The 24,053-nt window shown below is 49.6% G+C and overlaps 2 protein-coding genes and 1 pseudogene across 9 annotated transcripts in view; 1 reads left to right on the top strand and 2 right to left on the bottom strand.

Moving 5' to 3' along the window:
- Positions 1–2,525, top strand: part of GREB1 (growth regulating estrogen receptor binding 1) — a 150,797-nt gene extending 148,272 nt beyond the window's left edge. For 6 of the 8 annotated variants that reach the window (XM_067008097.1, XM_067008096.1, XM_067008095.1 and 3 more), the window contains one exon: positions 889–2,525. In XM_067008097.1, coding sequence (XP_066864198.1) covers positions 889–1,052 — 164 coding nt within the window. In that variant the 3' untranslated portion in view covers positions 1,053–2,525. Of the gene's footprint in view, positions 1–142; positions 284–888 lie in introns of all 8 variants that reach the window. The other 2 variants (XR_010835639.1, XR_010835640.1) reach the window with 2 other exon arrangements.
- A 9,374-nt stretch (positions 2,526–11,899) lies between these two features.
- On the bottom strand, positions 11,900–20,697 carry NTSR2 (neurotensin receptor 2). The gene is given in 8 exon segments (XM_059078682.2): positions 11,900–12,241; positions 12,243–12,417; positions 13,297–13,384; positions 14,437–14,439; positions 14,986–15,025; positions 15,028–15,237; positions 20,062–20,285; positions 20,288–20,697. Coding segments are annotated over 8 exon segments (1,245 nt in total). The 5' UTR covers positions 20,676–20,697; the 3' UTR covers positions 11,900–12,124.
- On the bottom strand, positions 18,538–19,889 carry LOC131765728 (cyclin-dependent kinase 8 pseudogene; annotated as a pseudogene).
- Positions 20,698–24,053: the final 3,356 nt, after the last annotated feature.

Here is a 24,053-nt window from a genome sequence, read left to right as displayed (position 1 = left end):
CTGTTGCTTTTCAAGGCAGGCTCTTAGCCTAAGCATGCAGATCCCTTCAGACGTTTTTCCTTCTTGGTGGATGAGTTCTTCTTCCTTGTCTTGGGGTACCACATGCATCTTTACTTTTCTTCTAATCTTTCTCCCTCTGTAGGTGTTTTCGTGCTAGAGTGGCTGAGAGTGAGAAACATTCATCCTGTATGACTTAAACACATTCTTTCCAGTCCAGCTGGGATCCCTAATCAAGCTTCACTTTTCCTTGGTTGGCCTTGACTCTGACCTTCCTCCCTACCAGGTGTTTAGAGAGCACCCACCAACATTGCATAAGCTTTGGGGAAATAGTCAGAGGTTTCCACAACATTCTCTGCTCTTGGGAAACATTTCGTCTAATAGGATAGGACGCGTAGGTAGGGGGGTAGGGAGCTAGAGCGAACACCCGTGATTACTGATGAACGCTAGGCGTCAAGAGGCGGGAGAATCCTCGTTGCCCGGCAGAGGAAGCGTCAGGAGGTGCGTGGAGCCTGGGCGGGTGGCCGGCTGGGGTGGCCGGAGGGGGGGGCTGGGCTGGAGGGGCAGGGCAGGGCGCTCGCCAGCAGGGCCTGGAGCCGAGGATGTGGGTTTGTGATCCTGCGAGGCTGTCTCCGTCTCCCCCTCTGCTCACTTCTCCGCCAGTGTTTCATGGTTCCATGTTGTCTCATCTGCCAGACCTGCCAAATCACAATCTCACTGTCTTGCTAAGATTCAGAAGCATCCCCAAGGAGACAAGAGCTCACGCGGACCTCCGGCCCTTCCCTTCCAAGCAGCGGCGTATTTTGTTCTCGCACGTGGCAGCCAGGCGGTGCCTCTCCTCTGGAGAAACTCCCCTGTTTTCTTCACGTGCCTCTGCTGTTGTCCACGCAGGTGCCACCTTGTGTGTGATCTGTCAGGACCGCAGCTCACTCCGCCAGACGGTGGTCCGCCTGGAGCTGGAGGATGAGTGGCAGTTCCGGCTGCGAGATGAATTCCAGACCGCCAACGCCAAGGAGGACCGACCCCTCTTCTTTCTGACTGGACGACACATCTGAGGGCGGGGCCTTCACAACCTCCGGCTGCTGAGGCTAAAGGAAGACCAGGAACCACGGAGTGTCGGGACTGGGACGGGACCCAGAGGTGTCTGTTGGCCACCCCCTCACGGTAGGTGCCAGGGAACCGAGGCCCGGAGGTGGACCGAGACTTACCGAGACCCACGGGGATGAGTGGACGGTGCGCAGGAACTCAAACCAAAGGCCCCCAGGTTCCGGGGCAGAGACCCCATTGCCCTGGCCTGCGTCGAAGTCCGTCATATGAAGAACAGAGTTTTGCCTGCTGTCACATCATCCATGTGCTTCCACGGACAGGCTTGACTTTTCTCTTGGCTCTGAAGGATCCCCTTTGGCTTATCTTGTACAGGCGCCAGCATTGCAGACGATGGATATGATGTTGGCTAGGTAGGTTTCTCTATAACCTACTACGGAGCAACATTCCCAAAGAACCTTTTAACTGTAAAGGCTGGAGACAAGGAAAAACGAAGTAGGTTCACTTAATAAGAATTATGTAAGTTTACTCTTTTAGAAGCTAGCCCAAAGGCATCAACGTTAATAAAGTAAAACAAATAGTTTCACTTCAGAGCAAGTACGATTCTATTAAAATAGTATAGGGTAAATACCCTACCTCTTAGAAAGGGCAAAAGTGAAAAGAAACTTTTTTTAAAACTACAGCGGTTTCAGGAAGGAAATTAGGGTTACAGAGGTTGACCTTGAGAAATGGAATTTGCCTTACAAAGGAAAGAGGACCAAATGGCTTACTTGAAACGAGCAATGAGAACAGCTAAAGCGATGCAGAGAATAGTTGGTAAGAACTAGACTTCTGGCTCTAATTTATTGAAGCTCAGTTTTTAGTTCCTTGAATCGCTGGTCTTCTCCTACGAATGTTTGGTCCCTGACAGGAGAGGAAAGGGGACAGACGAGGCAGCAGCGATGTTCTGTGACACACCCACGCTCTCGCTTGTGCTGGGATGTTTTGTAAACCAGCGTGTTAGAGGGCCCCCTAGAGGCTGGGCCTTGGGCCAGGTGCTTTCACAGTTACGATCTTGCTTAACCCTTCCAGCCGCCCATGTGCGTGGAATTATTCTTCCCATTTCAAAGATGGGACAGTTGAGACGTAGAGAGCGCATCTCACCAAGATCACAGAGCCGGAGAGAAACAGAAGCAGACGCTGCGATCCATCTCCCCACCACGCTGCTCATGGAGTGGCCCGTAACCAAAGGAAGAGTTTAAAGGTCGTCAGAAATGAATCAGCAGAAGGCACTCTCATCCGTCCATCTTAGACGTTTAAAGCACTCTAATGGATAGCAATCCGAGAAGAAATTCTTTTCAAAGATGATGCCAAAGAGTTAATGTCAATCTTTTCCTCCCTAAGAAGTAAAGTCCATGAGTATAAAAGATTTAGATCAGTGTTTCTAAAATGATCTCTTTGTGTATGTCATTATTCCTATCTTGGAATAAAAACTTACCTTCTTTAGTTCTACTTGTCTTTTATAAATGGTGGCTTCTGGCAGCTTCTGGGCTGCTTTCCCCATTTTATTGGTTAATTTAAACTCGGGGGGGGAAAAAAAAACAAACGAGTATTCGTATTTGCTCCAGCCTTATAAATAGAATTTGTGATGCATGTATTGTTTCTTTGCTGGGAATGAGTTGCATCATTTTGGGAGGAAGTCGTGTGGCCAGTGGTCCTGGGGGGCTAATAGCTGCTTAAAATCTCAGTGAATGACAGAGGACAGTTTTGGAAAGGAAAGAAGAACAAATCCATAAAAATAAGGGTATATTAAGATGTGGGGGAATCCCTGAAAGAGAAATGGAAGAAACAACGGCCCAAAGCGTGCAAAGAAGGCTGCCACCCAGAAGGATGGTTTCCTCCTGTGCCCTGAGCTTCCGAGTGACTAAAGAAGCAGGCAGGGGGCCTGGGCGTTTGGCAGGGTCGTTCGCAGGGCAAGTCGCTCACTCGGAGCAGCCAGGCTCCTTGGTGCCTCGGCCGGCCCTCCCTGCTGCACCCTCCACCCCCCAACCAACGTGGGCTCAGCAGCGGATTGGTTGAGGCTCAGGCCCGGAGTGTGGAGCCCCAAGCAGGGGGCGGGTCCCCAGGCCTTTGTGAAGACAAGCTGTTGGCACCCCATCGCCACCTCAGTGTCCTTTGCCCACGGTCACTGGAGGCAGTAAATAGCAAACAGGAGCTCCCTAGTATGGAAATAAACACACAACTAAAACTCACAACGAAAATACAGGAAATGTTGTAGAGGGAGAGGTGATAAGCAACATGAAGAGTCAATACAGCAGACGGAATCCCATCAACCAAGTGTAATTAAATTCTGGGGAAAAGAATATATTGCATCCAGAACCAACAAAAGATCAGGTACAGATCTTGGAAATTCAAACCTCAGTTAGGTGGATGAAATAGACCAGCTCAAGAGTGAAAGAGAGACAGCTGGAAGGTGCAGTTGAGAAAGTCTTTCAGAAGGCAGTACAAAGGGATGTCCCTGATCTCTGCTGACCCTTAACTTCTCCCTTTGCTTACCGCATGTCAGCTGCCTGGCCCTCCTGGACCACCTTGGCCACCGCCAGGCCAGCACCCGCCTCTGCCCGGAGGGCGCCTCCCCCTCACGTCTGCTTGGGTCCCTCCCTCGCTTCCACTGGGTCCTTACTACTCAAAGGCCACCTCCTCAATGAGGTCATCCCTGATTGACAGTACAGTACCTACTAACAGAACACAGTTTGTTTAGCTTTTGTTTTTCTGGTCTTTCCCCACAAAAGCAGGAGTTTTATGAGACAGTTCCACTGCTCTGTTCCCAGAGCCTTGATTACGCCCAGCAAACTCTAGGGACCGTGAGATGCCCATTGAATGAGAGAATGAATCTCTTCTATCTTAGCTGATCCCAACATGGGAGCTGGGGGTGGGAGTGGTCGGTGATGGAGGAACTGATAAAATGAGTGAAATTGAGCAAAAATTCTTGGTTTAATGGGGCAGAAGTGATTAACATGTTAATGGGAAAGGAATATTTAAATATATGTGTTAAAAACTTTTAGAGAAGCTGCTAGAAGGAAAAAACAGGGTGTCCAATATCTAAAACATTAAAGGGAAAGGTAGTACTGACAGAATCAGTGTATGTATGAGGTAAGAGCAGGGTGGGGAGGGGATAAACAGCAAGAAAGCTTGGTAAATAGGATACACATCCAAACCTATCAATAATCAAAATAACTATAAATGAGTTAAAGTCACCTAACAACAGATTGAGGCTCTCAGATTGAGTCAAGAAAGCTAATCAGACTAGGACTCCATGTTTGAAAATTAAATAGGCAACGAGATATTTTAAGTTAAAATTCAAAATTCTGCCCAGAGGGATGAGACTGTCCCGACACGTTGTAGATATGCCAGCATTGCTATGAAATAGAAAGAATTTTGAGAAATACAAGAAGATGGGTAAATTGTGTAATCATAAATGGAGACTAGTCTGTCTCTCGCAGCAGCAGACAAAGAAGACCCACAGAAATGAGAGTTGGTTGACACAGTAATACGTTTGGTCTAAAGTAATTAACCTTCAAAGAGCAGAGAATTCTTGTGTAATAAAAATTCCAGAAAATGTACTGGAACTAGATAGCAGTGAGGGTTGCATAACATAGTGAATGTGCTAAATGTCACTAACGGCCAATTGTATGTGTATTTTACCGCCATAAAATAAAAACTCTCCCAGAACATTGGGAAATATGGAATCCTGTACTTCTGAAAGGCCAGAAATAACAGTCACCCCCAAACCAGATAAGAATAATAAGTACACACCAAAAAACTGATTCTTTTTTTCCTGAAAACTTTCAGCAACTTACGACTCTCGCAATAAAGGAGGAGAAATCATGCTACAAGAGCAACATTTATGTGGATGTCAGAGTTCTTGACGCAGGATGTGGCAGTGCAGAGGGCACGGAATCTGAAATCGGGAGACTTGGGTTCATGCCTTGGCTCCTTTGCCAAGTCACCCAGCTCCCTGGAGACTATGTTAGCTATGAAATCAGCAACAGTGAGTAGCAAACTTTCTTGAGCATCTACTATGGTTAGGCATTTTACTAGATGGCTAATTGTCCATTATTTCATTTAGTCATCACAGTCACACTTGAAGTAGATATCATTGGTATCATTTTACAGAGTAAGAAACTAGGGCTCAGAGAGGCTAAGTGACTTGTCTGAGATCACACACCTCTCAAGTGACAGAACAAATCTAGATTCATGCCTGCAGGTGTAAGGATAGTTTCACTAACATCACAACTGCGTGCTACCTTGAGTTATTTACTTCCCCCAAATGCTGTATATTAGAAGGCACTGTTGGCTCCTAAGACTGCAATAAAAAATACTGATCCAGAATTTTCTCACTGGGTTGCCTGTTGAATGTGGTGCTGGATTCAAGCATGTACCAAATGCACCACGCTATGTGCCATCCAGAGTCTAGGCAATCCCGGCATTAAGGTTTAGAAACCACTTTCAGGGCTTCCCTGGTGGCGCAGTGGTTGGGAATCTGCCTGCCAATGCAGGGGACACGGGTTCGAGCCCTGGCCCGGGAAGGTCCCACATGCCGCAGAGCAACTAAGCCTCTGCGCCACAACTACTGAGCCTGCGCGTCTGGAGCCTGTGCTCCGCAACAAGAGAGGCCGTGACAGTGAGAGGCCCGCGCACCGCGATGAAGAGTGGTCCCCGCTTGCCACGACTAGAGAAAGCCCTCGCTCAGAAACGAAGACCCAACACAGCCAAAATAAATAAATAAATAAATTTATTAAAAAAAAAAAAAAAAGTAACCACTTTCAATAAAGAAGTTTGCATGAAACCTCCCACGTCGGGCTTCAGGTTCTGCAGACGGCTCTTCTTTAAGGGAAAACCATGAACCAAGGGCAAGTCCAGTGTCCACGGCTGCTGTTTCTTTTTCAGTCTACTTGCTTAGGCAGACTTCCTGCTCAGAGGAATTAGCATTTTAATTAGCAAAACAGTTGGGAAGGCCAGTGCAGAGTTTACAAGCCCTTCAGGTCTAGAGAAGAAACAGAAATTCTAAGATTGCATTTGTCATTCACCGAATAGACTGTCCCAGTTTCCTTTTGCCTTTCTTCTACAACTCAAGCGAGGGCATGGCCGCTGCGCCTGTGCGTCCGGAGCCTGCGCTCCGCAACGGGGAAAAAAAAAAAAAAAAAAAAAAGACATAAATCTCAGGCGAGCACCAGTTTTTCTCTCTTAGGATCTTTTGCTCTGTGAAAGGGTGTTTCCTAGGGGCGGCAATCCACCCCACCAAGAAGGGTGGGCTTTGGGTGGTGTTGTGAGTTGGATTGTGTCCCCCCAAAAGATATATTGAAGTTGTAACCCCTAGTCGTTCAGAATGTGAGTTTAACTGGAAATAGGATTGTTGTGATGTAATTAGTTGAGATGAGGTCATATTGGAGTGAGGTGGGGCCCTAATCCGGTGCGACTGGTGTCTTTATAAGAAGACAATAAAGAGAAACAGAGGAAGAACGCCATGGGGCCGCGGAGACAGAGACTGGAGTGATCCATCTACAAACTAAAGAATTCCAGGGATTGCTGGGAACCAACAGAAACTGGGAGACAAGGAGGGATTCTTCACTAGAGCCTTAGGAGGGCATAGCCGGCTGACACCTTGATTTTGAGCTTGTAGCTTCCAGAACTGTGAGAGGATACATTTCTGTTGTTTTAAGCCCACTACCGTGTGGCACTTTGTTACATGCAAGCCCTAGGAAATCAACACAGGTGGGCAATGCAGACTTCCTCTTTCAAATTTTGGCAAAGTTTGGCAAAGGCTTCCTAGGATCCTGGTATGAGGTAGTTGTGGCTATAAGACTAACTAAGACTTAGGAAAAGAACGCTTTTGGGGTCTCTTGATCTTGGCCAAGCAGACAAACAAGTAGACCAAACAACCACACAAATAGATATAGCTTATTTTTTTAAAACAGAATTGTAGGACTTCCCTGGTTGGGGGCTCAGTGGTTAAGAATCCGCCCACCAATGCAGGGGACACGGGTTCAATCCCTCGTCCGGGAAGATCGCACATACCGCGGAGCAACTAAGCCCATGCGCCACAACTACTGAGCCTGTGCTCTAGAGCCCACGAGCCACAACTACTGAGCCTGCGTGCTGCAACTACTGAAGCCCACGTGCCTAGAGCCCATGTTCCACAAGAGAAGCCACCGCAACGAGAAGCCCGTGCACCGCAACTAGAGAAAGCCCACGTGCAACAACAAAGACCCACCGTGGCCAAAATTAAATTAATTAATTAAATTTTTAAAGAACAGAATTGTAAAGATAGGCTGCATTCAGGAACCAAGAGCTTCCCTTTATATTAATAACGGCTACTACCCATTGAGCTCTTTTTTTTTTTTTTGCGGTACGCGGGCCTCTCACCGTTGTGGCCTCTCCCGTTGCGGAGCACAGGCTCCGGACGCGCAGGCTCAGCGGCCACGGCTCACAGGCGCAGCCGCTCTGCGGCACGTGGGATCTTCCCGGACCGGGGAGCGAACCCGCATCCCCCGCATCGGCAGGCGGACTCTCAACCACTGCGCCACCAGGGAAGGGAAGCCCTGCCCATTGAGCTCTTTAAGTGCTACATACACACTTTCATGTGTGTGATGTCATTTAATTCTTAACACCCAGAGGATAGCTGTTATCAAATCTGTTTCACAGATGTGGACAGGAGGCCCAAGCTGGTGAAGGGATTTGCTGATAAGTGACAGAGGCAGGATCTATCTCCAGGCCTGTCTGAGCCTGGCCTGCAGGTGCTTTAGTCAATGCCCAGTGCTTCTACCTGGGGCCCCAGCAAGGGGAATTGGATTTCTATTTGAAATTTGTTATTTAGATATTATACAAACAACATTATGCCAACAAATTAGGAAAAAAAAAAAAAAGGTTTCATAGTCCTTTCTCTATCAGACATTTCTGAGTGTCTGCTGTGTGCCAGGCACTCAACTCATATCCTGGGATGAAGGTGGAAGAAACCACCCTTATTCTTAGGTCACTCATGCCCCCATAGCAAACTCGCCATCTTCTAAGTGCCTCACTCTAGACCTCTTCTCTGAATCGGAATGACTTGTGCATACTATAGTTTTGCATTCTGTTTCCCTGTTTAGTTAATAGTAAAACCACAATATGTTTATACTGCTAAGTACGTCTTGTTATTTGTTTATGGTGGCCTAACACATAGGATTCGTTTGGATAAATGATCGTGAGTCATTCGATTCCTTAAGGCTGAGGCTTTCGTTTCTGATCATCTTTTGTCATCAGACTCTTGGAAAGCAGTGTGATGCAGCGGGGAGTACTTGGCTCCTGGGTCTGAGTTTCCAAGTAATGGGACAAGACTTGTCTTAACCTCCCTTTGCTTCCGTTTCCCCACATGTAAAATGACAAAAGTAATAACAGTGTTTGCAGTACGTAAGGGGCAGGCACCACGAGTGATTAACCTGCCTGGTCCAGAGCCTGCTGGTAGATGCCCCATGAAGAGCACGGCAGCACACCTGTGTGCCCACAGAGAGGCTTTCCTTCCTTGGCAAACTGCCTTAAAGGAAAATTCCAGCAGGTGAAACATAGGCTCTAAATTTTTGAGCATTTCTCTAGCTTCCAAGATTTCTCGTCTGTTTCCTTTCTAGGAGGGCACTCCGATTTTCTCTCCCTCCACTGTCTGGCCACATGGGTCACGCCTGGTTTCCAGTGGCAATATATTGGGCTCTTGTCATTGACAGTTTGAAAGTAATGTGTTCGCCATAAAATGCTGCATCACTATTGTTTTGATGGTTGTTTCTTTAGGGACTTTTGAGGCTGAACTTATTTCCTCTGGTGTGTTTCTTGGCCTTTGAGGTCTTGGTGTTTTCCTTAATGATTTGCATGAGATCTTTGGATAACATGTAAAGTAACTCCTTACATTATCATTCATGTTTTCTTAAGTTGTTTTCTCAATATGTTTTTCTTTAAATTTTGGTCCTGCTGTTCTTTGCTATTCACGGGGCCTCCTGTGAGGGTTTACCCAGTTACCAGGTTTTACCCCGTTTGCGGTCTAGAGCGATGACGATGACAGTAGTGACTAGTATTGATTGGGCATTTACTGTGTGCCGGGCACCGTGGTAGGAACTTTTCATTCTTTCTCATCTCCTCATCACAAATTGATTATTAGGTACTATATATGCATAATCTCTTATCTGAACCCCTTGGGATCAGATGTATCAATACTTTGCAATTCAGAGTATTTGACTTTTTGAAAAGTTCATATACATGGTTCATATACCACTTACCACAGCAACCCTAACAGGGTGTTATGGACTTAATGTTGGCAGCCCTCAAAATTCATATGTTGAAGGCACAGCCCCCACTGTGGCTGTATCTGGACATGGGGCCTCTAAGGAAGCAATTCAGGTTAATTACTGATGAAGTAAGTTCATCATAATGAGGTCATAAGGATGGGGCCCCGATGATCCAGCAGGATTAATGTCCTTGTAAGAAGAGACGCCCGAGGGCTCTCTCTCTCCCCCGACACACGCACAAAGGTCATGTGGACACACAGCAAGATGGCCGCTGCCCACTAGCCAGGAGAAGCCTCAGAATGAAATATTAGCTCGTCAGCACCTTGATCTTTGCAGCCTCCAAAGCTGGGAGAAAACAAACGTCTGTTGTTTAAGCCCCCCAGTCTGTGTTGTTTGGTGATGACAGCCCGAGCTGACACGCAGGAACTTGGAGCATCCCATAATCAAACACATTCACGTGTCTGCAGCAAAATGTACACACACTCCTATGAAGAAGGATCACTAAGGGCTGGACATTGCTTCAAATCCAAGTCAGTTTTTGCTGATCTAAATTATTTTTAAAAACTAGATCTAAGGGCTTTTGCTCCACCAGTTTTATAGATGAAGAAACAGGCTCAGGGAAATTCCTTTGCCCAGGGTGGGCTCATCCAAGTGATGAGGCCAGGCCCCAAACCAGGTCTGCCCCAGACCGGGGCCCGAGTCCTGGGCCGACTGGACCCCGCTGGTTCAATTGCTTCTGTGCCCCCTAATGGAGCTGCACCAAAGTTTGTATTTTGAGCTGCTTCTTGCTCTTTCCTGCTTCACGGTGCTCTGTGAGCTTTCGCTAGAATGAAGGCGGGTGCCCTCCCCCGCCTTCACTAAGGAGCTCCAGAGATGGGCCTTTAAGATCAGCCCACAGGGATCCTCAGCCAGTGCAGCGGAGCCCAGGCACACGGGGCGGAGAGGGGGCGCCCACCCTCCACGTGTCCGTCTGGAGTCTGCCCTCTTCCATCCACCGGGCGGTCTCATGCCCGAGCCTCGGAGCCGCCTGGCAAGAGGTTCCCAAGACCGGCACCGTGTCGCTCCTTCTTTCCAGGTGGCCCTTCCTCTCCCTGACGAGGAGGGTGGTGGGCTCTCTGAAGTGTGTTGTCATCGCCTCTGGCCTTTTCTCAAGGGCTTTGGGGCTGGGGGCCGGAACGGTCACCTCCCACTCATGCAGTGGCCACTGCCCAGCACCCCAGGCCGTGTGCCCGGGCTGGGCCTTCCTCTTGGCCACCTTTCCTGTCTTTCTTTGCCTGTTCTAGCTTCTCACCTCCAACAGGGTACTTGTCCAGCCGTGTGTGCGTGAGGTGTGTGGCGTGATACGTGTGCATGTATGTGTGTGCACATGGTGTGTGTGTGATGTGTCTGTGTGACTGTTTGCCCGTAATGTGTGTGCACAGGTGCTGGTTCCAGGACTGGGGACCAGGGTGGGTGATGGACGGAGTTCAGGGAAACATCAACACAGTTAATCAGAGAAAACCTTTTTTCTTTTTAAATTTTATTTACTTATTTATTTTTGGCTGCATTGTGTCTTCGTTGCTGCACACGGGGTCTTCTCTAGTTGCGGCGAGCGGGGGCTACTCTTCGTTGCGGTGCGCGGGCTTCTCATTGCGGTGGCTTCTCTTGTTGCAGAGCACGGGCTCTAGGTGCCTGGGCTTCAGTAGTTGTGTCTCGTGGGCTCAGTAGTGTGGCTCACGGGCTCTAGAGCACAGGCTCAGTCATTGTGGCTCACAGGCTCAGTAGTTGTGGCTCACAGGCTCAGTAGTTGTGGCACGCGGGTTTCAGTAGTTGTGGCACACGGGCTCAGTAGTTGTGGCTCACGGGCTCTAGAGTGCAGTCTCAGTAGTTGTGGCTCACACGCTCAGCAGTTGTGGTGCACAGGCTTAGCTGCTCCGCGGCAGGTGGGATCTTCCCGGACCAGGGCTCAAACCCGTGTCCCCTGCACTGGCAGGCGGGTTCTTAACCACTGTGCCACCAGGGAAGCCCCGAAAACCTTTTCTTGGTCCCTCTGCTCTGCGCTTCACTTTTCTCTTCCTGCCCCTATGCAGATCTGTGGCTTTGATGGCAACAGCCAGGAAAACCACCCTTTCTCTCTGGGCTCAGGCCTCACAAGCCTTCAGGAGCAAGGCTGGCTGCGTCAGGCAGGACTTGGCCCTGTGCAGGCAGGAGAGGGGCTGAGGCCTGCGGGGAAATGGAGGGAGCCTGCTCTGACAAAAAGAATGGAAACGCAACCATTCCGAACACTGCTGGCCAGAGCCCGTCTGTGGGGCTGTTCTCCAGAGCAGGCAGCCCTGCCGTCATCCCACGGCTGCACCGGCCCCCTCACGTCAGGCAGACACACAGGTCCGAGGCCAGAGAGGGCAGCTGGGGTGAACGGCTGCTCCCTTACTTGGAGCGACTGGACGATTTTACTACAGCTCACGTGATCTAACAAGGCAGTCAGCTCTGGGCACTGCTGATTTGTCATTTGCGGAAGTTCAGGAGAGCAGACAAACAGCAATAACAATAATAATAATAGTAATAGCAACAAAAAGAATGCCAGCGAAAATATATTCTTTATTACGCACCAGGCACTGTGCTGAGCGTTTAATCTCCAGACAACAGGAAAGATGGGTATTATTCATCCTCCATCATACAGGTGAGGAGACTGAGGCTAAGAGGTGTAAGTGACTTGCCTGCAGGTACACAGCTGCGAAGGGGCAGAGCTGGGGGTCCCTGCAGGTCCGCCTGGCTGCGTGGCTTGACTTATTAGTGGTGAAATCGCTCGTCTGCTAGATGGCTGCGCAGTCAGTGTTACCCTGCCCATTCTTCGATTTCATCCGGGCCAGGATTCCTGGGGGAGCCCCAGAGCCGGATGCTGTATCCACTAGGGCGGGGCTCCGGGGCCCCTGGGGGGAACGGCTCCATGAGGTGGTGCTCTCGACACGGGGAGCTGAGGGCTTCCAGGAAGCGTTTTCTGAAGGAGGAGGACACAGCATCGTACGGCACAGGGGTCACCGCCGAGCTGACGCAGAGGAGCGTGTTTGTCACCGTGCAGAAGCAGTGATAGAAAGCGGAGAGCTTGCTGGAGGAGAAACCCGGAAGGCAGGTTAGAGGGCCTGCCGCCTGCCCGTGGCGTCCTCCCCTTGCTGCTGGGAGTGTCTCCCCCTCCACACGGCTGGGTGAGGAAGGCCTGCCTCCCGCTATCGGGAAGCTCAGCGTGAATTCAAGAGACGTTCCATCACACCAGCTGCCCTTGGCTGACCTGCCCCGCCCAGCCTTTGGGGCCACCGGCCAGCCCGCTGAGACATGGGGGGCCTCGCGCTGCTGGGTGTGGTCAAGGAGATGTGGCTTCACTAAGAGGAGAAAGTCCTTCTGAGAAGCTGCGCCCCTTGTCGCCGTGGGAAGGGCCGTGTGTGTGCACGTGTGTGCACGTGGGGGCCGGGGGTGGGGCGCTAGCAGCTCTCGAGATGGACACAGCTATCTCCTTGGAGGCCACGTGGGATCTCTCTCCTCTCAGATGTTTGACTCTCCCTTATGATCGAGGCATAGTGATTTCCAAAAGGAAGATAAGGGGTTCTCTGCTGTGCTTTTCTCCAATTGTGTCATAAAAGGGGGGGTGCATGGTCTGGTCTCTACGTGGAATCACAGCTCTGAGGCTTCTTCCCTCTTTCCTTGTAAGAACATGGCCTTTTCCCCACTCCCGACCTGTAGGCCGCTCTCCCTCCTGAAGTCAGGATGCCCATATCCCCGACTAGCACTTACATGGCCTGACCACCTCAGAGAGGTTTCCGGATAATGCTCTGTTCCCCACCCTGAGCTGGGAGCTTTGGGGATAACAGACTGGCAGGACCAGACAGAATGGAGGCCAGAGTTCTGGGGATCCCAGCAACTGGGGGTCCCCCCGGAGAGCAGAGGTAGCCCTGGCCCCTCCCTGTGAGCTGGGGCTCCTCCCCTCGCCCACTCGGTCCACCCGTTGTCAGGGACGTAGCAGTACATGAGCCTGTGGGCATGGTACGGCATCCAGCAGACGACATACACAGCCACGATGGCTCCCGCAGGACCGGGGAGAGACAGACAGACAGGAAACACATACCAGTTACGCCATCTCTGGGGAGGAAGCTGCCCCAGGTGACAAGAGCATTTCCCTTGAACTTGCTCCTGGAGTCTAGGGGTCGGAAGGGGACTTTGAGGTTATGTGACACACCCTTACCTGGATCTGTCCCCACACCTGGTGTTACCCTGTCCTCTGAGTGAATGTCCTCTTTAATCCTGACCTGTCCACTGACATGCTTCTAGAAACTGCTACGATATCTATAAGCTCCTGGTCACTAGAAAATACTGCCAACTCAGGGCGAGATATTCCCACTTGGCTGTCTGACGCATAGACAACAGAACTCAAATGTCCGTCTGCCTTATAAGGCCTCTCCCTCTTCTGTCCCTTTTTCTGATTGATTGGTGGCCCCACCTTCCATCTGGCACTCACATCCTAAGCCACAGAGTCTTCTTCTTGTTCCGTTACCCCCAAGATCCAGTCTATGGAAAAGTTTCTCCCTAGCATCTCCCTCTCCATTCCTTCCTCACTTGCCCTGTGCCCGCCCTAAGGGGCCCATATCTTCCCTCCACTGGACCGTGACAGCAGACTTCTAAGTGGCTCCTTTGTCCCTGACCTTCTACCTCTTCCCTTCCTTTCTCCTACTCCTGCCCTGAGTGGCAAACCCATTCTCTAATCCACTGTGGCCCCTGGATCAGCAGCGTCCACCTCAGCTGGGAGCTTGTTAGAAATGTAAAATCTCAGGCACATCCCAGACCGGCTGAATGGGGGCCAGTGGTCTGCGTCTTACAACTGTCCACATCGTTCTTGGGCGCACAGAAGTTTGAAAAGCAAAATTCTCAAACTTGGATAGCCTGTCCTCTAAGACTGCTGAGCACACATATCTCAAGAGCGATTCTGGACACCAGCTCTTTCCATGACGGCCCGTTGTCTATGGAAGGAAACCCAGGCCCTTCATGTGCTGCCTTTGTCACCTGTCACATCACATTGAACTTGGCTCTTATATTTTGGTCCTGCCCGCAACACCGTGGCATTGATGACAGAGGAGACCCTCTCCCTTACTCCACCCTCCCAGACCGTCGTGAGTTCCTGGGTCACAGCAGGTGCTTGGAAAGACCTCTGTTTTCCTGTGCCTTTAAAGTTGCCCTTACAAAGCCAAGTTTGCCCAGATACGTAGAAAAGCAAAGACACTGATCGATGTCACATGAGGAACAGTAGAGAGTTAGTGGAGAGCTGGATTTGGAGACCCAGCTGGTCTGAGTCCACTGTTCCTGGTCTGTGGATCCTTAACTACATTTGCTCCTCGCATCCGTCTGTATGGCCAGACTCCCTGAAAAGCAGCCGGGCATCTGCTGGTCTATGTGCACCGCTCCCTGGAGCAGGTTGCGGGGGTTCACGTGCCCAATTCCCATTCTTTCCTTTAATGCTACTGCTGCACCTTACAAAAGCCTATTGGTGATTATATAACTCCCCCGGGCAAAGAGAAAAATGAGGACGAGAGGGAGGCAGTAACTTGCTCAAGGCCGCGTGGCCACGTATTGGTGGAGGCAGCCCTGGCTCTAGCCCTGCCTCTCTGGGCAGTGTTACCGGGCACTTAACTGAGAACTTGGGTGCTGTGCTGGAGGCCACGGATCCGGCGGGAGTGTCCTTGTGTCTCACCAGGGCGGCCTGGCCTCCCGGGGCCAGCGTCCTCCTCTCCTCGCTCATTAGCTTCAGGTGGCTGGGGGCAGAGCTGCCTGTGGCAGAAGGGGACGGCCCCTGGGAGCGGAGGGCCTCCAGGTGGCTCACGGTGACCCCGCTGAGGAAGGCAGTTAATGCCAAGGGGAGCACAGAGGACACCAGCACGTTCACCTGGAAAAGGTAATTCCAGAGGTTATGGAGGTAGCGCCAAGGCTCAGTGATACTCTGGTCATCAGGCCGGGCCCAAGGCCCCAGGAATCTGTAGCAGCAGGAGCTGGAGGGTGGCAGGGGCATGGTGACAGCAGGTGTACAAGAGGAAGTCGAGAACATTCTCAGAAAGTAAGGAGAGAGCAATGAAAACAGAAGAGAAAAGAAAATTAGGGACGTTTAGGTTGCTTACCATCTAAATAATAGCCATTCTAGAAAGAAAAAGGATAGAGGAAACAGAGGGGAGGAAATTATAACAACAACATCAAAATACACAACCAAAACCACGTTTAAGAAAGATTTCCTGGGGCTTCCCTGGTGGCGCAGTGGTTGAGAGTCCGCCTGCCAATGCAGGGGACACGGGTTCGTGCCCCGGTCCGGGAGGATCCCACGTGCCGCGGAGCGGCTGGGCCCGTGAGCCATGGCCGCTGAGCCTGCGCGTCCGGAGCCTGTGCTCCGCAATGGGAGAGGCCACAGCAGTGAGAGGCCCGCCTACCGCAAAAAAAAGAAAGATTTCCCAAAATGGAGGAATAGGAGCTTCTAGACTGAAAAGCGTTTGGCTACTCGGAACAATGAATGAAAATAAATCCACGTCAAGGCATGTTCTTATGAATTTTAGCACCTGGAGATAAAGTTTTGAAAGCTTCCAAAGGGATAAAATGGCACATACAAAGGATGGGGTACCAGAATGGCATTAGACTCACTCAAAGCAACAGTGGAAGAAGCCAGAAAATAATAGTGATGCTTCACAATCCGTGAGGAAAATGATTTTCATCTCATAACTTTCTGCCCTATGATGAGAAACGCAAGGGTAAAATGAAACATTTTCAGGCATGCAAATCCTTAAAATTTTTTTTACCTTCTACAAACCTTCTCTCAGGTCGCAGGAAGTTACAAGAGCATATGTTCCATCAAAATCAGGTTATGAACAAATACAGAGGGAGACGTGGGATCCCCAAATCAGTGTCCCACAGAGGAGCAGAGAGATGGGGTGGCATTGGCAAGGTGCCAGCTGTGTTCCCAGTGAGGCTAGAGCAGAAGACAGGGCTCCAGGGATGATTGAAGAATACGAGATGAAGCCAGTAGATTCCCTCATGGGTCTGAGCATATCGAAGTGGTGTTTATACTTCTGGTAGAGAAGGAAAAATGAGTTAGAAATAGATAGGAAACTAAGCAGATGAGAGGGGGGAAAGGCGATTCATTATTAACTGCAAGGAAAACAAATACTGGAGATAATATTGTAATATTGGAAAGGACAAAACCCAAAAATATACAACCTGGCTCATCAGTGAAGAATTTTACATAGTCACAATAAAATAAATATTGACCGTGAATCTAACCAAATACCATGACATAATTATACTGAAAGGATGGTGAAAGGAAGTGTGTGTGAATGTGGGGTGCGGAGGGCAGGGATGGGAATGTAAAAGAACGACATTCATTTTCTACATAGAAGTCAGTGGATAAATTTAAGGCTGACAGATAAAGCAGGCGTATTCTTTGGAAAATGTAGGCAAAATGTAGTGGGAGTTACGTAAGGGTGGATGGTGTTTGCCTCCAGATCAGAGACTAGAAATCAGAGCATGCAGGAGCAGGAAGGGAGCAGCTGTTTTACATTATAAGTCTTGTGTTATTATTTGATGTTTTTTGATTTATGAAAAACAAGTTTATATACCTTGTGCTTTAAATGTTTCATTTTTCAAATTCAAAATACATGTGTTATAGGGTTTTCTCCTCCTCAGTTCTTTCCCTCTGCAAACATTGAAAAAATGTGAAACATTTTAATAGCACTTTAAAATCAGTGCAAAAAAAAATGGGGACTTCCCTGGCGGTCCAGTGGTTAGGACTCTGCGCTTCCACCGCAGGGGGCAGGGGTTCCATCCCGATCAGGGAACTAAGATCCCGCAAGCGTGCGGCCAGAACAAAACAAACAAACAAAAATCATCACAAAATGTCTCAATTGGGTGCCGCACCCTTTTAAGGAGTTATCATTCAGGCTTTTTTCACCTTAATGCATGCTCACAAGTCAGTAACACCTAGAGAAAAATAAAACACTGTACATGACAATCATTTTGAGTTTGTTGTGGGACCAAACAGGTTTTTATTGACCATATACTTACTATCAAACTGTAACTTTAGTACCAGTCAAGACAGAAACTGAAGGTAAAACATATATTCATAAGTTAGTGATTAATCTGTGGGACCTTTGAGATCTTTCTAGAAGAACTGTCAAGGCATACCTGGAGATATTGCGGGTTTGGTTCCAGACCACTGCAATAAAGTGAATATTGCAATAAATTCAAGTCACATGAATTTCTCTGTTTCCTAGTGCATATAAAAGTTATGTTTACCCTATACTGTAGTCTATTAAGTGTGGAATAGCATTATGTCTAAAAAAACCAATGTACATACATTAATGTAAAAACACTCTATTGCTAAAAATTGCTGACCATCACCTGAGCCTTCAGTGTGTCATAATCTTTATTTGAAATATTGCGAGAATTACCAAAATATGACACAGACATGAAATGAGCAAATGCTACTGGAAAAATGGTGCTGATAGACTTGCTCAACTCAGGGTTGCCACAAACCTTCAATTTGTAAAACACACAGTAAAGCTAAGAGCAATAAAACAAGGTGTGCCCTTGCAGCTTTTTCTACTTTCAAAAACTCTAAGCAGTTTCCTTGGTCAAAAAGCATTGACTCATGTGGATAATGAATCAACTCACTGATAAGACACTAAAAAGAAAGGTGGGCCAAAATAATTTGAGTCTGGCTATTTTGTTATGTTAACACAGACTGTACATCTCAAGTGAAACATTCCTGACATATACCATTTGTCAAACAACACTGGTACACTGAAAGAATTCACTACATATAATGTCAAAAGCTTGGCCCGCGAACACTTCATGGCTTTCATCGCATTGGTCGGTCTGTACCAGTAGAGCAAACGTTGAAAGTAGCATATCTGCAGCACAAACATTGCTTGACACTTCCTTCCTCTCTCAGGCCTAACTCCAAAATAAGTACGGCCTGGAAGCCACTACCCCAGTCTGTGAAGCGTGGTAGAACTTGACAACCAGGTCTTTTTTTTTTTTTTTGGTACGCGGGCCTCTCACTGCTGTGGCCTCTCCCGTTGCGGAGCACAGGCTCCGGACGCGCAGGCTCAGCGGCCATGGCTCACGGGCCCAGCCACTCCGCGGCACGTGGGATCCTCCCGGACCGGGGCACGAACCCACGTCCCCCGCATCGGCAGGCGGATTCTCAACCACCGCGCCACCAGGGAAGCCCGACAACGAGGTGTTTAGAGGCTGAGGTTGTTAGTGCATGGCCGGGGCCACACCGGTGTGCAGCGGGAACCAGGCAGTCGGGCCTTGGGCAGGACAGCAGTGCACTGACTGCTCTGCTGACGGATTCCCTGCAGCTCACAATCCGGAGGCAGCTGGGATGCTGGGAGGTAGATGAGTGTCCCGTGCTGCCCTGTGGCCGGGATGTGCTTGGGCCAGGGCTGGGGCAGGCAGCATGTGGGCAGACCGCTGAGGGCTGAGGTCACAATTAGTCCACCTGATGCAGTGCTAGGAGGAGCCACTCCCACTGTTGTCAGTGGGCTCCCTTATTCTGCCTGCTGTCTTGAGTCCCTGCAGGACCAGTTCCATTAGTATGGTTACTGTTGGTGGGTTTTGGTGTTTGTTGTTTTGGTCTCCTTTATCATCAGGTCCAGACTGGGGTAAGGAATTTGACAACTTGCAAAAATGTCTGATATAGGAAGTGGATTTTTTTTTTAAAAAATTAGGGATCCTGCCTAGCCAGCTTTGAGTAATTCTCCTTATAGGGACCATAGTAAGCCACTTTGAAAGCAAGTGGAATGTTTTCTTATTGGGTTTAACTTCACATTTTTCCATATTCTCAGTAAGGCTGCAGTGGATATGTGGGTTTCTTTTGAAACCCTTCATTAATGTTGGATGTTCAGGCCTCTTTTTATATCTGCACAACGTCCCAATAAACTAGTAGTTCTTTCATGTTCTTGTCATGGGGCTAAAGATGACTGGTTTTGGTGATAATCAAAAAGCAGAAGCCCAGGGTGGGTCATGAAATCTCTATTTTTACCTGCTCTCGGGGTAATTCTTATACCGCGTCACATTTGCTCACCACTCCTGCAAAAGTGGGAAGACTTCAGAGTTAATTTTGAATTCAAATCTGGACTTCTCTTTATTATTTTTTTTATTGAGGTATAGTTGATTTACAATACCGTGTTCGTTTGAGGTATACAGCAAAGTGATTGAGTTATACATACATACATATATTTTTTATTTTCCATATAGGTTATTACAAGATGTTGAATATAGTTCCTTGTGCTACACAGCAAATCCTTGTTGCTTACCTATTTTATATATAGTAGTTTTTATCTGTTAATTGCATGCTCCTAATTTATCTCTCTCCCCTCCCTTTCTCCTTTGGGAACCATAAATTTGTTTTCTATGTCTGAGAGTCTGTTTCCGTTTTGCATATGTATTCATTTGTATTCTGTTTTAGATTCCACATATAAGCGATATCATATCAGATGTGTCTTTCTCTGACTGACTTCACTTAGTATGATGATCTCTAGGTCCATCCATGTTGCTGCAAATGGCAATATTTCATTCTTGTTTGGACCTTCTCTCAGTGTTTCACTTTAGCCAAGTCTCGCCGCAAGTCCTTTGTAAAATGGGGCGGTGAGACCCCACTTTCCGACCGGTCTCCAGCATGAGAGGTGAAACCACAGGCCGTAGGGCCGCCCCTCCCGCGTACCTGGGTGAAGACCTGCAGCGCGGTGCGGCTCACCGGCACGGTGCGCACGCGCGAGGCGGGCTCCGGCTGCCCGCCGGCCGTCCCCAGCTCGCGCTTCTGCCCCATGACGATTGCCACGGGCAGGGCCAGGCCGAGCGAGGCGGCCCAGACGAGGGAGAGCAGGCGGCGGGTCCTGCGCGGTGTCGACAGGCTCCGGGCGCGCAGGGGCTGGCGGACGGCCAGGCGGCCACGCTGAGCACCGCGGCGTAAGCGCACAGCTCGCGCACGAAGTGGTAGGCGCGGCAGCCCAGGTCGCCGAAGACCCAGGGGCAGTGGGACCACACGAAGTTGTAGAGCTCCATGGGCACGCCGACCAGCAGCAGCAGCAGCAGCAGCAGGGCGGGGAGCGCCAGGCTGAGCACGTGGCAGCGCAGGCGCCCGGGGGGCCCGGCCCGCGCCTTCAGCACCACGTGCACGGACAGCGCATTGCCCGCCGTGCCCAGCGCGAAGATGAGCGAGTAGAGCGCGGTGAAGAGCACCTTGGCCCAGAGGCGCGTGTCCCCGCCCAGCCGGGCGTCCGGGCCGAGCGCGGGGCCGCGGCTCGGTCCCGGGGGCCGCGGGCTGCTGGTCTCCATCCCGCTCCCGGGCCCGCACTCCCTCCCTCTCCCTGCCCGGAGGCTGGGCGAGCTGCCCCGTCGTCAGCCAGCGCCTCCTCCTCTCCGGGAACCTCCAGGACGGGAGGACACGCCCCGCGAAGGGTGCCGCTGAGCCAGCGCAGGACCGCGAGGGTAGGCCCGTTAGCCGCGCTCCCATTTCTCAGTTCAGTTCCACGCAGGGAAACACGTGCTGGGTGGGCGGTGGGCTCCTTTCGGGACCTGAGAGACATGCGTTGGGCCAGACGCCTTCACGTACTAGCTGTGTGACCTTGGGCAAGTTATTTTTTAACCCCCTCTCAACGCATTTCTGCACTGAGCAAACATTATCTGCATTGCAGAATCTCTGTGAAGATGAAGTGGGTGCTTCTGTGTGGAACTCTGCACCGCAGCACAAGCAGGCATTCCCCATGTACTGCGTGCCTCCGTGCTCTGCTACTGGCTGGGTGTATAGTCCCAAGGACAGCTGATCAAGAATTTGCCCGCAGTTCAGCATTGTGCAGCCGTCATTCTTCTTGCCAAAGCACTCTTTCATCTTCTTGTTAAAGGCTGTTTCAGTGCCGCACTAATAACCTCAAGGACTCCTTTGTCACTGTCAGATGCCTCCTCATGATACCACGCTTCCCGGGTCCTTCAAGAATGTCGTTTTCATGGAGCAGTGTCAGCAAGGAAAAGAAGTGTGTTTAGCATATTTCAGAACCTTCCATTGTTCTCTTTCCTAAGCCCTTCTAGAACACCAGAACTTTACAACTGGAAGGCCCTTGTGGAGGCTTTCTTATCTCACCCTTAGATGCCCGGGCATTTAGGGCCAGAACCAGGTCTCCTGATTTTTTTGTCTTCAGCAAAGTTGTTATGGCCCAGTGATATTTCATTCCTCCATTTGGATATATAACCTTACAGTCACTTTGGGGGCTAGGGCTTATATATATATATATATATATATATATATATATATATAGTTTAAATTTTTAAAATATTTATTAATTTGGTTGCATGGGGTCTTAGTTGTGGCAGGCAGGCTCCTTAGTTGCAGCTCCACGGCTCCTTAGGTGCAGCATGCGGCTCCTCAGTTGCGGCATGAGAACTCTTAGTTATGGCATGCATGTGGGATCTAGTTCCCTGAACAGGGATTGAACCCAGGCCCCCTGCATTGGGAACAGGAGTCTTATCCACTGTGCCACCAGGGAAGTCCCAACATGTGTTTTGGGCGTACACAATTCAGTCCATCACAAGGATTCCATACATATGAGTTTTAGACAAATTTGCTTTAAAGCAAATAACCAATATTAATAAATGTTAAACTTTTTACTGGGTTTCACATAGCTCAATCAGGCCTGTAGGACCTGGGAAAGGGCAAATTCCTGCTTCCCTTTGGATGAATTCTCCAAGGACTTAGTCTCCCAAGGTCTAGACTGGAATAGTGGAGAGACCCCGGGGTAGAGTTGGAAGAGGTGGGTCCAAGTCTCATCTCCACTGTTCACTGGTTGTGTGTCTTGGACAGGCCACCTGTCTCTCTTAGCCTAGTTTACTCTCTGAAAAGCAGGAATGAAAGATAGGATGATCTGTTTTTCTTATCTCTTTGGGTTAGAGCACAGAGCAGTTAGGAATCTTCAGGGCTGGAGTTCCCAGGCTGTCACTTCAAGGAGTTAAATTCTTTACTCTTTTGAGGTGGAGAAGCTCCAAGTAAAAGGGGGCAGTCTCTGGGTTTTCATTTGTGGTGCTATTGGGGGTGAGTCCGTTTTCCAGGACACACCATCAAAGACATGAAGAGGTATTGTTGCCTTTTAAGGACAGTTCTAGGCAAGCATCCTGTGTCATGTAGAAAGAGGAGAATTTCCTTTGTATCTTCTGTGGTTGGGCCTCTCCAGCCAGGTCAGAGGAGGACGGTGAAATGCAGTTGATGAGTGGGGAGGAAGATTCAGCACCAATGACGCACCCAGTGGGTTCCCCTTACAGATGTGTGCAGAGGGCTTGGAGTTTCTATCTTCACCCAGGGGGACAGAGGAGAATGACTGATGTGCCCTCTGGTTGTAAACCTCATGCATGGTCCCGCTAACCTGAAACTCTTCCTAGAGAGTGTATCTGTGTACAGATGCTCTGAGACTAGCGCTCGCTTCTTCAATACCCACGAGAACTTACTTTTGCCTCTGAATACAAACATCATTTGTGTCAAGATTGGTTTCAGCCTGTATTGGAAGACTCTGATCCTTGATATCCCCCACTGTCTATGTTAGAATCAAAAGCTTGGGGCTTCCCTGGTGGTGCAGTGGTTAAGGATCTGCCGGCCAGGGTGGGTGACACGGGTTCGAGCCCTGGTCCGGGAAGATCCCACATGCTGCGGAGCAACTAAGCCCGTGTGCCACAACTACTGAGCCTGCAAGTCACAACTACTGAGCCTGAGAGCCACAACTTCCGAGCCTGTGAGCTACAACTACTGAAGCCCGTGCGCCTAGAGCCCATGCTCCGCAATAAGAGAAGCCACCGCAATGAGAAGCCCATGCACCGCAACAAAGAGCAGCCCCCGCTCGCCACAACTAGAGAAAGTCCACACGCAGCAATGAAGACCCAACGTAGCCAAAAATAAATAAATAATAAGTAAAAATAAATAAAAGAAAGCTGCCTGCTGACTTAAAAAAAAAAAAAAGGAATCAAAATCTTGGCTTTCCTGTTTGACCACAGACCAGGCTAAATTCCTCCATCTCTAATCGTGCAGCAAATAATTCAGAACCACTCGGTGCTGGAGGGCGCTGCCAGGGGTGGGCAGTTAAGGAAGGGCAGCGGTTCTGAGTCCAGGGATGCCAGAGGTGGAATGTTGCTCTGCTTTGGGCTGTCCGGGCAGTAGTGTCAAGTATTGACAAGGCTTCCTGGCCAGGCAAGGGGGTCTCTGAGGCCAGGAATCGAGGTTTTCTGCTTGCTTTGTGTGCTCAGGTTCCTGACTTTCTTGCCTGTTGCTTGTAGGATCCCATCCCGGGGGACTTCTGCTATGTATTGAACTGTGTCCCCCCCCCCCTCCGCAATTGTTGAAGCCTTAGTGACTGTATGTGGAGTGAGGAAGTAATTAGGGTTAAAAGAGGTCATAAGGGTGATTAGTGTCCGCATAAAAGGAGACATGAGAGAGCTGCCTCCCTCCCTCTCTCTCTCTGTCTCTTTCTGTCTTTCTGCCACATGCGGACACAGCGAGATGTTCTGCAAGCCAGGAAGAGAGCTCGCACCAGGAGCCAGATTTGTTTGGCACCTCAGTCTTGCACTTGCAGCCTCCAGTACTGTGAGAAAATAAATTTCTGCTGTTTAAGCCACCCCGCCTATGGTATGCTGTTCTGTAGCTTGAGTAGACTCAGACAGTTTCCGATCCCTGACCAG

Source organism: Kogia breviceps, chromosome 11 (assembly GCF_026419965.1).
Source record: "Kogia breviceps isolate mKogBre1 chromosome 11, mKogBre1 haplotype 1, whole genome shotgun sequence".
In the NCBI taxonomy this organism is placed as follows: Eukaryota; Metazoa; Chordata; class Mammalia; order Artiodactyla; family Physeteridae; genus Kogia; species Kogia breviceps.
Note: the sequence above shows the minus strand (reverse complement) of the source record. Positions and strands in the feature narration are given on the sequence as shown.